Source organism: Xiphophorus hellerii, chromosome 5, assembly GCF_003331165.1.
Source record: "Xiphophorus hellerii strain 12219 chromosome 5, Xiphophorus_hellerii-4.1, whole genome shotgun sequence".
Taxonomy (NCBI): Eukaryota; Metazoa; Chordata; class Actinopteri; order Cyprinodontiformes; family Poeciliidae; genus Xiphophorus; species Xiphophorus hellerii.
Genome location: NC_045676.1, coordinates 22,799,741 through 22,814,783, shown reverse-complemented (window position 1 = coordinate 22,814,783; position 15,043 = coordinate 22,799,741). Strand labels below are relative to the sequence as shown.

At 38.4% G+C, this 15,043-nt stretch overlaps 2 protein-coding genes across 4 annotated transcripts; one reads left to right on the top strand and one right to left on the bottom strand.

Annotated features, from left to right (window-relative positions):
- Positions 1-202: 202 nt before the first annotated feature.
- Positions 203-9,069, top strand: exosc1 (exosome component 1). Its single transcript, XM_032564060.1, has 8 exons — positions 203-284; positions 1,564-1,679; positions 3,417-3,491; positions 4,360-4,448; positions 4,527-4,560; positions 4,675-4,725; positions 5,495-5,579; positions 5,847-9,069. The coding sequence occupies exons 1-8, from the start codon at positions 227-229 to the stop codon at positions 5,951-5,953; spliced, it is 615 nt and encodes a 204-aa protein (XP_032419951.1). The 5' UTR covers positions 203-226; the 3' UTR covers positions 5,954-9,069.
- A 185-nt stretch (positions 9,070-9,254) lies between these two features.
- Positions 9,255-14,819, bottom strand: knop1 (lysine-rich nucleolar protein 1). Of its 3 annotated transcripts, none has more exons than XM_032564052.1 (7): positions 14,715-14,819; positions 14,315-14,389; positions 12,895-12,963; positions 11,703-12,791; positions 11,552-11,623; positions 10,909-10,977; positions 9,255-9,795 (listed from the first exon to the last, which is right to left on the bottom strand). In XM_032564052.1, the coding sequence occupies exons 4-7, from the start codon at positions 12,759-12,761 to the stop codon at positions 9,490-9,492; spliced, it is 1,506 nt and encodes a 501-aa protein (XP_032419943.1). In that variant the 5' UTR covers positions 12,762-12,791; positions 12,895-12,963; positions 14,315-14,389; positions 14,715-14,819; the 3' UTR covers positions 9,255-9,489. The 3 variants fall into 3 exon arrangements, with proteins under 3 accessions (XP_032419943.1, XP_032419944.1, XP_032419945.1); XM_032564053.1 differs by having other exon boundaries at positions 11,567-11,623; XM_032564054.1 differs by lacking the exon at positions 11,552-11,623.
- Between the last annotated feature and the right edge of the window lie 224 nt (positions 14,820-15,043).

Genomic DNA, 15,043 nt, shown 5'->3' with positions numbered 1-15,043 from the left:
TTCCTTACACTTCACGACAAAGTACTTTGCACATCCCTGGTCTAGACAAAAACGTCTCAAAGGAAGGCTGGACAAACAGAATGGAAGATCTCGTCAGTTCCAACTCCTTTCCACTAGGTGGCGTTAATGTAGCCTACGGTTGATTGGCCACTCGCCAAAAGAGGGGACAAATGAAGAAGAAAGAAAACCGTCCAATCAGAATCTAGACCAGCCTTCTTCATAGCCAATGAGGCGGCTCTCTGCTCTTCCCGAAAACATGTCGCCCCTGAGATTGTGTGTCCCAGGTGAGTCCTCCGTTTAAAGTGTTTCAAATGTGTTTCACTCGGAATTTAGACCGTGTTTGTAGCGATGCTGATGTTTCGGGTGATTGAGAGGCTTTTGTGTAGCTGAAAAGTTAAATGCAGCAACAGACAGACATGTTGAAACAGCTAAGTAGCCACACGTGAACAGAGACTTGCCTCTTCTTGTAGACTTACAGCGCGTTAAACTTTTATTTATGGCCACAAAACAAGATGGGAGAGATACGTTATAGTTAAACTTACTGCTTATTTATTTATTTATTTAAATCGACTGCGTTTAGCTGTTTTGGTCTCACCTGCCCTGCCCAACGCCCCAGGCATCGCTGCACATTCCTCTGCGCTCTTGTTTTGACACACCGACTCCACCCGCAGCTTTTTTTTCCCCCCATTCAGTTTCATTATGAAAATTAACGTTATTTATTTGTGTATGTATTACTAAATAACGGGTTTAAATTTACACAAAAAAACAGCAAACAAATTACTTACAAGTTTTAAAAACTACAAAAGTCCTACCTTTAATTGTCTGTTTTGAAGCCTCTTGTACTGTACAGTATTACATTTCTGTTAAATTTATGACAACACAATACAATTTAGATTCTACCTTCAGATTCTCACCATTTAAACTGAAGCTGGTATTACTTGAAATATTTATTTAACCAGTAATATTGTAACTCAGTGTGTAGTCATCTTGTAATTGGAAGGTCGTTGGTTCGACTCCAGCTTCCTCCTGTCCCACTTCGATGTGCCCCTGTCTGTGCAAGGCACTTAACCCCAAGTTGCCTACCGATCTACTCATTGGTGTATACAAAGTTACTCAGACCCTGTCAGATTCTTAGATATAAAATTATTTTATTTCAATCTTGAAATGTGTCTATTAAATGATATGGGGAGCTTTCAATGATGAGACGATATTAAAGTAGTATCAACATCGAATGCAGTATTTTATGATTACACTTTACTAAATGTCAAATATGATTTGTAGCCTTTCTTAATAATCAACAGGCAGTTGTTTTATAAGCATTATAAAACTACAATTCTTCATGTTTGCACTTGATTTAGCTTTGGTGATGAGCGCCAAGTCTTTGAGGTTGGAAGTTCTCCTTGGCATCACCTTGATTTTTAGATATTACTACCAGCCAAAGAAAACATTGTGCTCAGTTTAAAAGATCACTTTAAGCCTAAAATCTACCAGAGGTACGACTAATTTTGCACATAACGGTATGTAATGTTTCCCTTTACTGACTCCTTTTCTCTTTGAGTTCAGGTGAGAAACTGTGCAGCGTAGAAGACTGTAATCAAGGCACTGGAGTGTATCAGCGGCATGGCTACATCTACTCCTCCCTTGCTGGCTACGTAATGAGGAAGAACGAGGGAGAGGAGGTGAGGTTCACAAGGCAGAGGCAGTCTATTTGTGTAGCTGGTGCGGATGACAGACTTTTGGAAAGCTGCCAGCGAGGTTCACAGAAAGGCCTGAATAAGAGCATTGTACAATGTGCAATTTGTGGCCGCGGCTCAAACACAAAGTAATGAAAGTGAGCTTCTCAGTGTGCAGTGTCGCTTTATTTTGAGCCAATTGAAAGCGGTCACATTTTTTTGGATGAATTTCCGCAACAGAAAGTAAGCGTTTGTTTAAAGTCAGTCTGTTGCACGACAGCAACTAAATTATTTTATAAGCACAACTGTTAATTTCTTACTCTGTGAATATTTTAACATTATAAACATATTCTTGCATCCTAGAGGAAGGAAATATGTACAAGTGTATTTTTTAGAAAAATGAAGATTAAAAAAAGTAATTAAATACCGATAAGTAAGGAGTTTTCTTTTTTAAATCTGAAGGTGTTTGGTTCGTCTTTCATGAAATATTTTTAGTAATTCTGCTTTGAACTTTTCAATTGTCCTGGAACATTTGTTTTCTGCTATTTCTTTAAAAGTCAGAAGTGTTGTTGTCAACCAGTGTCTTGACTCAAGACTCTTGAGTGCCTTTGCTCCAACATGTTTTTAGCTCCTGTAGTCGCATACCATTACATTCTCACTCCTTGTCCAGATGTTTAGTGTGCTAAACAGCTGGACAGCAGCTGTTTAGCACACTAAACATCTTCATGTTCATGTATTCCATTGTAGCTCAGAGCTTTTTCCTGCTACTCCAGAATGCCCACTGCTCTTGGAACTGTTTCAGACAAAACAATCTTCCATTTTAATTAAGCCGTACTTTTACCCTCTAAAATATAGTTTCGTAAGACAAGATTTTTTTTTTCTTCTCTTGAAAATGGCCTGCTGTTGCCTTTGTATTGTAATGAACTGTACTATGACTGAATCCCTATTCCACAAACACAAACTGCTGGTACATTCCTGCTCTTTAGTTTTAAAGAGTTTTAGTACACACTGAGAGAGGGTTGCAGCGCTAAACAGTTGTTGCAGTTTTTGTTTCATCGTCATACGGTCCTTTTCAACAGCTGATTTAAAATCTCTTTGAAGTTCAACCAAGGATTTAATAATTGTTAGAGAAACTTATTGTTCACATTTTGCTACTTCCACATTTCCTGTAAACTGTCTTAAAGAAACGTGTCATCTTCATGTATTCCACTGTGGCTCAGAGCTTTTTCCACAACCTCAGTGGAATAACTTCTCTCATTTTGTTAAAAGATTTTAGCTACAAATCAGCAACAGAAGAACAACCAGTATGTCTGGTTGGGATGTGACTTAATCTGTAGAGGAAATGAATTCTCCGAAAATAATGACTACCATCCAGTTAATTACTAATTATGAAACATTACAAAAACAGCATAATTAATAAAGTGTCTTTGCCTGCTTCAGTCTGTTTCCATAGAAACACCAGTAGCCTCAGTTGAAACAACTTTTAATTATTTCAAATTCACTGTTTTTGCTCACTCACTTTTGTTTGTATTTACTTGTTGTGCACAGGAGACATTGGGTGCACATATTTAATATTTGATGAATATTAAATATGATTTTTTGTTGATGGAGTTCAATGTAGGCTTGTAGCATATAAGTTATATTGCACAGAAAGGTCCCCACATATGTTCAGAGTCAGTACTGAAATGTGAGCAATACAGTTGTTTTGTAATAGAGTTGACTGAGGCGTTTGTGCTCTCCCAGCTACCGGTGATCTCAGTGGTGAGGGAAACTGAAGCCCTGCTGCTGCCAGATGTTGGAGCCATCGTCACCTGCAAGGTCTGTTATGGACAAGCTAGTTTATTTAAGCAATTCATATAAAAGAGACTTACTGTAAACAGAACTATACGTTTTAATCCTTTATTTAAAAGTTTGTTTATTTTTTTATTTAATTTTTTTTCTTCCACTCAACCTTCCATTGTTATCCTTGGACACAGCAAGCTTATTAATGCTGTGAATTATTTTTAGAAATATTTGAAACATACTAAAGCATCTGCAACTGATCTACAGCAGGTGCATCTTAAAAAAAAAAAAAAAAACAGAATTTCATCTCAATATTGATCTATTCAGTGGTTAACCTCTGCACAGGAATGCAGTGGCTATTCCTGTCAGCATCACTTTTTTCCTTCCACTCAGCTTTCCATGAACATGCTTAGAAACCGGTGCCTTAACCTCGTTGTGGAGGGTGTAAGTGACTGTCTGCTGGACGTCTGTTACGTCAGCCGTTTTCTATGATTGTTTCTTTGACAAAAACATGATCACAACAGTTCTCTGTTAAAACCTCTTTTTATTGGTTTTATGTAATATTTTCATTTTTTAGAGGAACTAAATGTCATTTAACTTATAATAATCAAACCATAATAATCAAAATGAATGGATACGCAGACTTAAAATGAATCACATGTTAGTGATACATCTGGAAGATGAGAGACTTTCAATTGATTAACAGAAATAGATTAATCAACAGTGATAAATAATGTAGAGCACAGTAAACCTGTTTACTTTTGGACCACGTGAAGAACTTTGACATGTAGGAGAACTATATTTTTCCTTGTTCACACACAAAAACAAAACACAAAAAGCATTTTAAGACTTTACCAATAGTTGCTGTGCAATCTTACATTAATTTTATGCTTCAATTTAAAAGGTGACTGGCATCAACTCCAGGTTTGCCAAGGTCCATATCCTCTACGTGGGGTCCACACCGCTGAAAGACCGCTTCAGAGGGACCATCAGGTAAAACCGGAAGTGTCTCCTGGTTGATTTATTGCTTTTTCTGAGATACTATCTCATTCTCTCTCTCTGCGTTACCAGAAAGGAAGACGTGAGAGAGTCGGAGAAAGACAAGGTGCGTGACGATTGACGCTTTCACTCAGATGATCTCCCACGTCTCTCCACACTTTTCCTTCTCTTCATGTGTGAATATATACAGAGTGTAAACATTGCCCTCTTCTTTGTGTAGGTGGACATATACAAAAGCTTCAGACCTGGTGACATCGTCCTGGCAAAAGTTGTATCCTTTACTTATTTTTAAGCAAATGACTGACACGGTTATATGACAGGTAAATTACTTTGTGAATGCAGAAACTATGCAGCTCATACCTCAGATACCTCCTTTGTTGTTGATTGACATTCCTAGACTGCATGCGTCTGCTTCCCACAAATTAAAACCCGCAGCTGAAACAGGTGATTAACTGTTGAGAGCAGGCGATGAGTGTCACAGTCCACACATTAATGCACAGTTGCATTGCAATAAACTTGAATAGATTTAAAAAGGTAATTGTAGCAAATAACCTAGTACGTTAGATTCATTGCACGCAGACATAAATTTCAGGTTAATTCAGTTTCTCACATGATCTTACAGTCTTGAGGAAAACTGCTGTCCAGAAGACGGTAAATGACAACAGCAACAAAAAGTCATTGCTAAAGAACCTACTGTTCAGAAAGCTCAATCCAAGCATTTTGACGTAAAGTTTTGTGGAAGGAAAAAGCGGTTCTATATGCCTTTCAGAGGTGCAGTTATGACAATCTATCATTGTCATAACTACCAATGTAACCCATAAACTCCATATTATTTTCTCAGTTCGTTACCATGTGTTAACTACTTGTTTTACATTTTCATCTGAATGTTTCTTTTCTTAAGGGAATTTTAAGTTTTTACAATTATTCTGCTTTTGTTTTTTCTGTTCCTTTATTTTCTTGTCAAACAATTTGACTTTACGTATAAATGGTGCTACACAGATAAACCTGTGAAGAGTTAAATCCTTCACCTTCGATGTCAGATTTCGCTCGGGGACGTTCAGTCTACCTACCTGTTGACAACAGCTGAGAACGAACTGGGCGTGGTGGTGGCTCACAGCGAAGCAGGTAAATCTCACCGCTCAGCTGCAGCTCTTCAACCGGATCAGGTCGACAGCATTTTTGATTACAAACACAAGGTGGCGCAAGTAAAGGCGAGATGTTTACTTTTACGTAGTTGCTTCTTGTGAAAATAAGTACAGTTTAGAATTTTGACTTGAATTTGCAAGAATCCTGTTTTCTGTTTGCAGTTACTGTCAGCCATGTCGAACTCTGTTCTTGTTTGTTGAGCATGTCACTGATGCATTTTTTAAAAAACATTATTCTACATACCAGGTGCCCAGATGATTCCCATCAGCTGGCGTGAGATGCAGTGCCCGCAGACCAACGCCAAGGAGTTTCGTAAAGTGGCCCGAGTTCAGCCCGAGTATCTGGAGGCCTGAGAGACCCTGAAAGTCTGTTACATCACCAACAAACGACTCCTTTTGTCAAGTGGCCTCCCAACTCTTTTTCTCTGGGTGACATGTGGTTCCTGGGCTACTTCTCATATTGGCTCATTAAGTGTCTTGTTAACGGCTTTACTTCTGCACGTTTTTCATTGTGCTGGATTGAACCCAGAGAGCTCCAACTAATGAAATTGGTTTTTATTCCAAATAAATTGAGTTTATCTTTATCAAAGGTCCACGGGCCAGCAACAGGCATGTTCAAAATCATCCTGAATTACTTTATAGAATTGCATCAGGTCAGGATTTTACAGTTGAGGTTGCTAAGATTTTACAGAATTAAAAAAAAGTATAATATTTGCACCAAGAGAGGAGAAGTTTCTGTTCCAAACGCAGGATTCAGGGTTGTATCGATAAGTATTATGGCAGCATCAGCCAGAACTGTCTTTGCCACTGTTTTGCTGGGAGATGAAACTGTGTTATTGATAAAATCCAAATTTCAGAGCCACTTCTGCAGAGGCCAGGTCTAGATTCTTATAATTAAATGAATTATCAGCCCCCTCTATTTTAACTCGGGGTGGATCTATATTTTGGATTTCTGGCCCTTGTGAGTTTGGCACATTTTAGTTGAACTGTCATAGAAAAAATGTATAATAATCTAAGGCTAGTCATTGCTGAACTTCTGGCAATGTTCAGCATTGCCAGATGCCAGATCATTGCTAGATGCCAGACAAACTAGCAAGTTTGTCTGGCTGAACTGCCAGACAAACTGGCTAGTTTGCTGCCAGTTTGTCTGGCATTCTAGCCTGTTTCTGTCTGGCAGTTTTCCTAGTTTTTACTAGGAAAATTCCAAACCAACAACGTACCAGGGCTTTCTAAAGTAATCACACCGCTTTGAACAGTTTAAAATTTTCACTTAACAATCACAATATGTAAAGTATTTAATTAGGAATTTATGTGCTAGACCGAAACAAAGCAGTGTATTAAAGTGAAATGGAAAGAAAACGATACATGGGTTTCAAAGAATGCTTACAAATGAAACATCTGAAATGTGTGGTGTACATTTGGATTCAGCACCCTTTACTTTGATACGACCTCCACCTAAAAATGCAGAGCAACAAGTTGCCTTCAAAATGGAGGTCATCTGTGTGTGATTTAATGTCGGTGTGAATCCAGATGTCCTGTGAAGGCTTCAGACGTTCATTAGTCAACAAATGGCATCATGAAGACCAAGGAACACAGCAGACAGATGAGGAATAACATTGTGGAGAAGTTTATAGAAAAGAGTTGGTGGTGGCGGCAGCATCATGCTATGGCGATGCTTTTCTTAAGCAGAGACAAATAAGCTGGTGGGAGTAGATGAATGGAGATAAATGGAGGGCAGTCCAGGTAGAAAATATGTTGCAATGGCCCAGTTTAAGTTGAAACCAAAATGGATTTAAAAAGGTTTAAAATTGATGTTCAGAGACTTTCAATCAAATCTGACAGATTTAGCTCTTTTTATTTTAATTTTTTTTTGCAAAGAAGGGCAGATAGGTGCGGCTCAAAAGGCTTTCCTCCATGATTGCAGAAAAACATGGTTTTGAAAAGTATTACCGTAAGGGAAGGGAGATTCAAAAACGCGCCGCACCTTTCAGATGTTTTTGAAAACATTTTGAAACCCATGCATCATTTTTATTTCACTTAAAGATTAAGCACTACTCTGTGTTGGTTTATCATATTAAATGCCAATAAAATCCACTAAAGCTTGTGGTTGCAATGCGAGAAGATGTGAAAGTTCACTGTACCTGAAACCATTTTTGCATAATTTTCTTTAAATCAGCGGTCTCAAACCGCATTCCTCGAGGGCCGGTGTCCTGCAACTTTTAAACATGTCCATTGTCCTCCACGCTTGAACTAAATGGCTCAATCGCCTCGTGAACATGCAGTGAAGCTCTACAGATTAGCTGATGATCTATTATTGGAGTCAGGTGTGCTGAAGCAGAGAGCCCGCTACAAGTTGCAGGACAACCGGCCATTGAGGACCGGAGTTTGAGACTGCTGCTTCATAGGGGAAGTTCAGGTTTTATTTGGGGTCAAATGGAGTAAGAACGGTACCATTAAAAATGAAATTTCTGCCATCTGAAATAAGTCAGGCTTCAAATGTGAGTGCTATGTTCTGAATTTCTACATCATTTGGTTTGTCGTAACATTGTAACACAGAACGTGTTGACATGGACCGTGGTCCGTGTTCCAACCATACGCTAATGGTTTCAACATGGACAGTGATAAAAAACAAAGACAGTAAATTTAAAGGGCGCCTCTTCAACCTCAGTGAGGTTCTGCCGAGCGCCTTCTCTTTTACACATGCTCTCATTTTATACTGCTTTTATATGCGTATATATGAGATGTAAATAAGCATATCAAATGGGAATCAGGTGGACAGTCCTGCTCAAGGACACTTCGGCACTCTGTTCCCCCCCACCTTCTAATTGGAAGAAGATTACCCCGCCGTGGGTAAATGGATGCGATGTGTTCGTTTAAAGCAGCAACACGCTCACTTGAAGCTTTCTGCTTGAGTAGACTTAGAGGGTGGAAAGTTTTTCCTGAATGGGCCTTTTCTGAATATTTAGGCATGTCTTTTCTGCTGCCTATTGTTCAAATACTCCATTAAACCCCATCAAAAAATATTGAAACACCTCATTAACTTCTATTAATTCACAAAATTAAATGGAAACAAATTAGCCTTAAAACCTTGAAGTGGTTGGAACTTGGATATTTATAACACAGGGAAGCTTTTTGTATAAAGACATGAATTGGCAGTAAGCATCTTTCCTGCAGATTGTTGTTTTGTGGCTGGTCTGTCAATAAGAATTTACAGAAAGATGATCCATGTTGTATGGCCTGTATTTTTTGTATCCTTGCAAGACTTTTTGTATTTTTAAAGTGCAACTGGAAAGCCCAAAGCAAACTTTAACAAGGCTGCTATGCTTGGAACACAATGTACGATTCCAGCTGAATGTCTGTGAGCCATCAGTAACAAACCTGATTTTCTGTTTTCCTTAAAGTGAACTTTTTCTTTTATACTGTCCCTGATTGCTAATGTGCAGGAACAAAATTAAATGACTATCAGAGCATTTGCTTGTGACTTTTTATTGAATGTCAGCTGCTAGTCAAGTTGCTGCTCAGCCCAGTGTGTCCAGATGTTCACATCTGTTTGGGCTGAGGAAAGGCTTTCAAACCATTCCAGTTTTTAATCTTTAAAAAAAAATAGAAACCAATTTAGGTGTATAACACATTGTCAAATGGAAAAAAGCTCAAATCAAGCTTGTTTTTGAGAATTTATTAAAATAAACATCATCACAATGTCTTCAGAGAAATTTACAAAACAATGACAGTCTACTATCCTAAGTCTGGTATGTAATGCTACACAACATGCGATTTGCAAATTTCTCATTCATAAAATGTCAATATATACATGTTGAGTTATAAACTACAGTCTCCAGTTGAATCAATACTTGAAGACACTGGAAGTACAAAAACGCCGACCTCCCTAGTTAGTCATCAAAGCGGACGGATCGAGACGCATTGATGTCGATGGAGAACTTCTTATTGGAGGGTGCCGTAAACCCAAGTCCCGCCCCTCTGTTACTGAAGTCCATTTTCCGTGCGTGTGCTCGCTCAAACTCTCCCAGAAGCCCTTGCTGCAGATGCTGCTGCGCGTCCTTCCCCAGCGCCATGTTGGCTCCTCCAGCTGCGGTCCCAGTCAGCTGGAAGCCCTTCTTGAAGCCGCCCATCAGCCGCAAGAACTTCTGCTGCTGTTGGGAGTTGTCGAACTGAGCGGTACTCCACTGACCCAAAGCCTTCCAAAGACAATTAGGAAGAACATTTAGGTTCTGACGCTGGTATTGACATCTGAATCTCTATATCAGAAAGTTGCAGTGTTGTGGCATCAAAGAAATGAATGAAGCTTCCATGACAGCTCTCATTAGTGCTCTAATCTGTGAAATGTTTTAGTCAGTGGTGGGCTCACTTATGCTAATGCGCCAACAGGGGAGCTAATGTTTTGCTTAGCGTTTTAGTTTATTTTAAAAACCATTTTTACTGCACTTATCTTCCTCTAAACTGCATTTTTTCCAGATATATTCTGAAATTCTGACTGTTTCTTACACTTTCACATGAATTAAGTTCAACATCTGTTGATGTTTTGGTTATCCACTGCTAAGAACTCTTCAAGTACTTAGACCTTTATCTTCATGCTCTTATTTTGAACAGCAGCTCTGTTTCCTATCATGTTTTTTTATATCATCCATCGCTGTTGAAGTGGATGTTGTTTGTGCGTCAAAATTACAGGTGTACCAGAAATGCGAATACAAAAGGTTCTGGTTCGGCACTTTTGCATGAAAAAAAAAAAAGTATTACAATTTTAAACGCTTTATAGTCTATAAAATAAATAAATTGAAATTAATGTGCTAAAGTCCTGACCCTAGTTGCAATATGGTTTGTCACTGACATATTGTTGAACTTAGCGCATTAGCTTCTGTTAATGTTGGTATAGTCCTTTACGGTTAGTGTAATTAGCTTTTTAGTTAGCAGTGCCCACAACTAGGACTAGTTATAAAGATGAAAGCATTTATAGTGCAGGCTTACTGTAGATAAGCTACCATGAAAAAAAAAACGAAAATATCCACTAAGAATATAGCTATGAAGCTCTGCACCCTCTCATTGTTACAACCCATTCGAGCTGGTAAAATGTAGCGACGCAATTATCTGGTCTCTACTGGTTAGATGTCCTGAAACAACAACAACAAAATAAACCAAGTAAAAACTAAAAATAAACATCCAATTTGTCCCCAAAAAAGCCAAGAGTATCACTTGGCTTTATCATAACTACCTGGAGACAACGTCATGAAATGGAAGCATTTAAAGTTTTAAATGAATGATCAAAGGAATTCAAGAAAAATCCTGATACTGACTGCAGATTTATCCGGTTTATGAGGTAGGGAAGCCTCCTCGATCTCCATTTGAAGAGCTTTTCTTCTCTCCTGTGACCAAAACATCGTATTAGACATCAAAATATGGAATATAGGTGTGTTATAAAGTTAAAATCCATGTCAAGAACTTGTAATTTTTTAAACTAAACATTCTTCAAATAACACTTATTTGGTAATATGTAATTAGATGGGGCGATTGAGCCATGATATGTCAATAATATGATGTGTAATATATAAAAATTATAATTAACTTTACAGCTCCTCTTTGGCCCAAACCAGTCTTTACAAGTAATCCACTCTGATTTACAGAGCTTGAAGAGAAATTATTCATCCAGCTTAAAAGGAGAGACAGATAGTGGATCACTAAGAACCTTCCTTTTTCTTTTTCTTTTAACAAATACAAAGCTTTGCAAACCATGAATTGGGTTTTATTGAGTTTGGAATCAGTGAAAAATAATCCAGTCCAGGTTGAATCAGTCTCAATCAATTTCTTGGGATACTGATCCCAAGAAAACGCTTAAAATGCTCCCTGTTGCATGTTTTTTTCTCTTTTTTTAAAGCAAAGGAAGGGTCTCATTCATGAACACAATCCCACAGTGGAAGTGATGTAGAGAGATGTTTTTACTGGATTAATGGAGACCTCATCGATGTTTCCAGTCTTTGCTGATAGGAAAATGACATCGCCTTTGGCAAAGTCCTGAAACACGAACCCAGACTTTTTACTGACCACTTCAGTAATTTAAAAACAACAGCTAAACACTTATTTTTTGGCTCACCTGTGAGTCTTCCTGCTCTTCTTTGTTTTTTTTCTTCTTTTTTCCCATAGCCTGGGCCTCAGTGTTCATGTCCTGATCGTCTTCAGCTAAGTTTTTCTTCTTTTTGCTCTTCTTGCTCTGCGGTTCAGCAGCCAGAGTGATGCTGTCCTCCACACCCTCATTCTCCTTTACTCTCTTCTTTTTCTTCTTCTGAGGCTCCATCTCCTCAGCTTCTACTTTCCCATCTTCCTCTATGGCTTTCTTACTCTTTTTTTTCTTTTTGATCTTTACCTCATTTAAATCTTCCTCTACAGCAATCTCTTTGTTTTTTAACTTGTTTTTTTCCTTTGGGAGAATTTCCTCGTCCTCTGTCGATCTTTTCCTCTTTGCTTTGATTTCATTTCCAAATCCCTCAGATTTACTCTCCTTCTCTTTCTTCCTTTTTAATTTCACCTTGCTAACCTCTGTCTCTTCTTTATCTACTTTTATCCCATTTTCCAGCACTTTTGCTTTCTTTTTTGCTTTTGTTTCACCAACTCCATCAGTTATTACAAAAGTTTTCTTTTTCTTTTCTACAACTATCTCTTTAGTATCAGCTGTCCTCAAAACTAAAACTTCGCCTTTTTCCTTCTTGGGTTTCTTGCGATTATTACTTCTGATCTGCATTTCCTCGTCTTCTTCTACCTTCATATTTTCTGGTGTGATTTGTACACATTTGTCCTTGAGTTTCTCCTCTTTCCTTTTCTTCTTTTCCAATTTTTCAGCCTTCAAGGCAACATTTTCTGCTTGAATTACACCGTCTCTTATCGGATTCTTCTTCCTCTTATCATCGTCATCCGTTTCAATAGTTGAAGAAACACCACCATGTTTCTTCCTTTTCGTTTTTTTCTTGTCTTTCTTCTGATCGGTTTCATCTTCCTTTTCTTTTGCCACCGTTTCTACTTTTTTCCATTTCTTTTTAGTCTTGGCTTGGCTCCCGTTCTCAGCTGTGCAGATTTGGATTTCTGGTGAACACATTTGTCCCCTCTTCTGTTTTTTCTCCTTCTTTATTCTATTAGCCTCACCGTTCTCCCCCTTCATCTTTGCTTCAGCACTGATTGTGTGGCTTGTCTGGTTTAAACAAGATCATGCAAAAAAAATAATACTGTTAAATAAATAATAAAAACATGGCTCACAAACACATTTTGTACATGCCGGAGGAGTCAACACTGACCAGAGGTTTGGCTGGCTGTGTGGGCTGGGACTGCTCATCAATGTCTCTCTGCAGAGCCAGTAGCTTATCCTGCAGCAGAGCCAAGCAACAGATCTGCCTTAACGTTCACTATGAGTGCATAACACAAACTACATTAAAAACAACTACCGCGTCATTTACATACATGTCGTTTACAGGCTGTGCAAAGCTGAGCCTGGAGTTACATTTACGCCATCACAGTTTAACTGTGTGCATTAAGTCACAGTGTAAAGGACTGCAGAGGCGTTAAAGAAACACTGAAAATCATAACGTCTGAAAGATCCCATTTCTATGCTTTAAGGATCGCTAAGAGGGTTTTGATTTCATGCATTCACTGATGGAATAAAGAAACACTCGGGAGCACTGTGTGTCTCATCTTATGCTCTTTTTTTTGCGTTTTGTCTTATCGCAACCACAAAGCGTAATGTATTTTATTGGCATTTTAAGAGACACAAAACACAACACAAAATAGGGTGTGATATATTTTTTGCAAATAAATATCTGCTTGTTAAACCTGCTCTGCTCGTAGATGTGTAACATCCAGATTTCTCGTGTCTTCTGGGCCGGACTGTCCCACACTAAATCACGATTTTCCGGAGCACAGTTTGTGGGGTGTCTGTTCCGTTTGTAAAAGTTCTGAAATTATTAGTGAAGGCGCTCTGTGTGGCTAGAACCACACTTGGGTTGTAATAGACCTAAAATGTAAATACACGGAAGCCAAACGACCACAACAAAGACGGTCATGTTGAACTGGGGTTTAGGTGTTGACTGGACTATTTGGACAAATGAAATGTCCTTTTGTTTCGTGGCCCTACCAACAGGTACAGCACCCTGTGGCTCCTTTACTTTTGAACGTTTTGCCGACGGGTGAGGGGCCAGATTTGTTTGCGAATGCTTTAATATATTTAGGGACAGAAGACCGACTTTGACCTAGAGAAAGCTCAATGTGACATGAGTGGTAATTAATCTGATTAAGATATGAATCAACCTCAGAAGGTTTCTTAAAAGTATAGAGGAAAAAAATAAGAAGTTTTATTGTAAAAAGCCTCTAACTGTGTTAATCTAAAACCCACTTGGAGGAAATGTGGGATGGATGTTAAACCGGCAACTTATATGATGAATTAGACATTTTACCAGCCAGGCTAAAAAGATACTCAATTACTCGTCAAGAGACAAAGAATAGAAGTAATACAAATGTTTTTGATTACATCTGACATTTAGACAGACTGTGCCTGTCTAAATGTCAACTATAACTATCAGATTTTTGATTTACAGATCATTTTTAAAAAGTGATCATCGTGGGAAATCTAAGTCAAAGCTACTTCATATTACCTATAACAGTGTTTTGATGTGTGATAAATACATATTATAAAGAAAGTTAGGTGTTAGAATAAATCATTACCAGGTCGACTGTGATCTCTACGGGTTTAGGCGCAGACTTTTCAGAAACAAACACCACGTCCTCACTGGAATCCGTCTGAAATGTGAACAAAAGTTGGCGTTTTCCGATCTTGAAAGTGGAACAACCACGTTTACATTTGACTCAACGCAATCTTAATTCAATGCTGAAAAATCGACAAACGAGATTAAAGCACAATAAGAGTAAAACTGACAAAATGAACACAGTAGACTATTCTTTCATTCATAGCTGTCGTTAGCATTGTTTGTAAGCTAGCTGCAGCATGATTGAAATTATCCACAAAGAATATGAGAATGGAAAAATCTGCTAGCTATGAGAAACTCCGACCCAACAACAGTTGAAACATGTTTATAAAACCGTAGTTAGTGAGCTGCTTACTTACTTTGTACGCTTTGATAAGTCACGTGGAGACACATTTACGCTCCAAGCGGAAGTAGCGTTTGCTCGTTCCTGTTAGCGACAACACAAGCGTCCCTAGCAACGTGCGCGCGCATAAAATACGGTCCTAGTTTTCTTTTCGATAACGTTTGGATAAATGTTGACATTGGATTTTTATTCGAAATACAGTGCTACTGAAACGTCACAAGGTGGCGATTTTTTTTTTGTATACTTTTGGCGTCTTCGTGCGGTGCAGAAGAGCATTGAGAAGAGAAACCGAAGTCAAATTCTTTGCTTGTGTTCACAAATTCCTGATTTCAACACAGGTGTTGT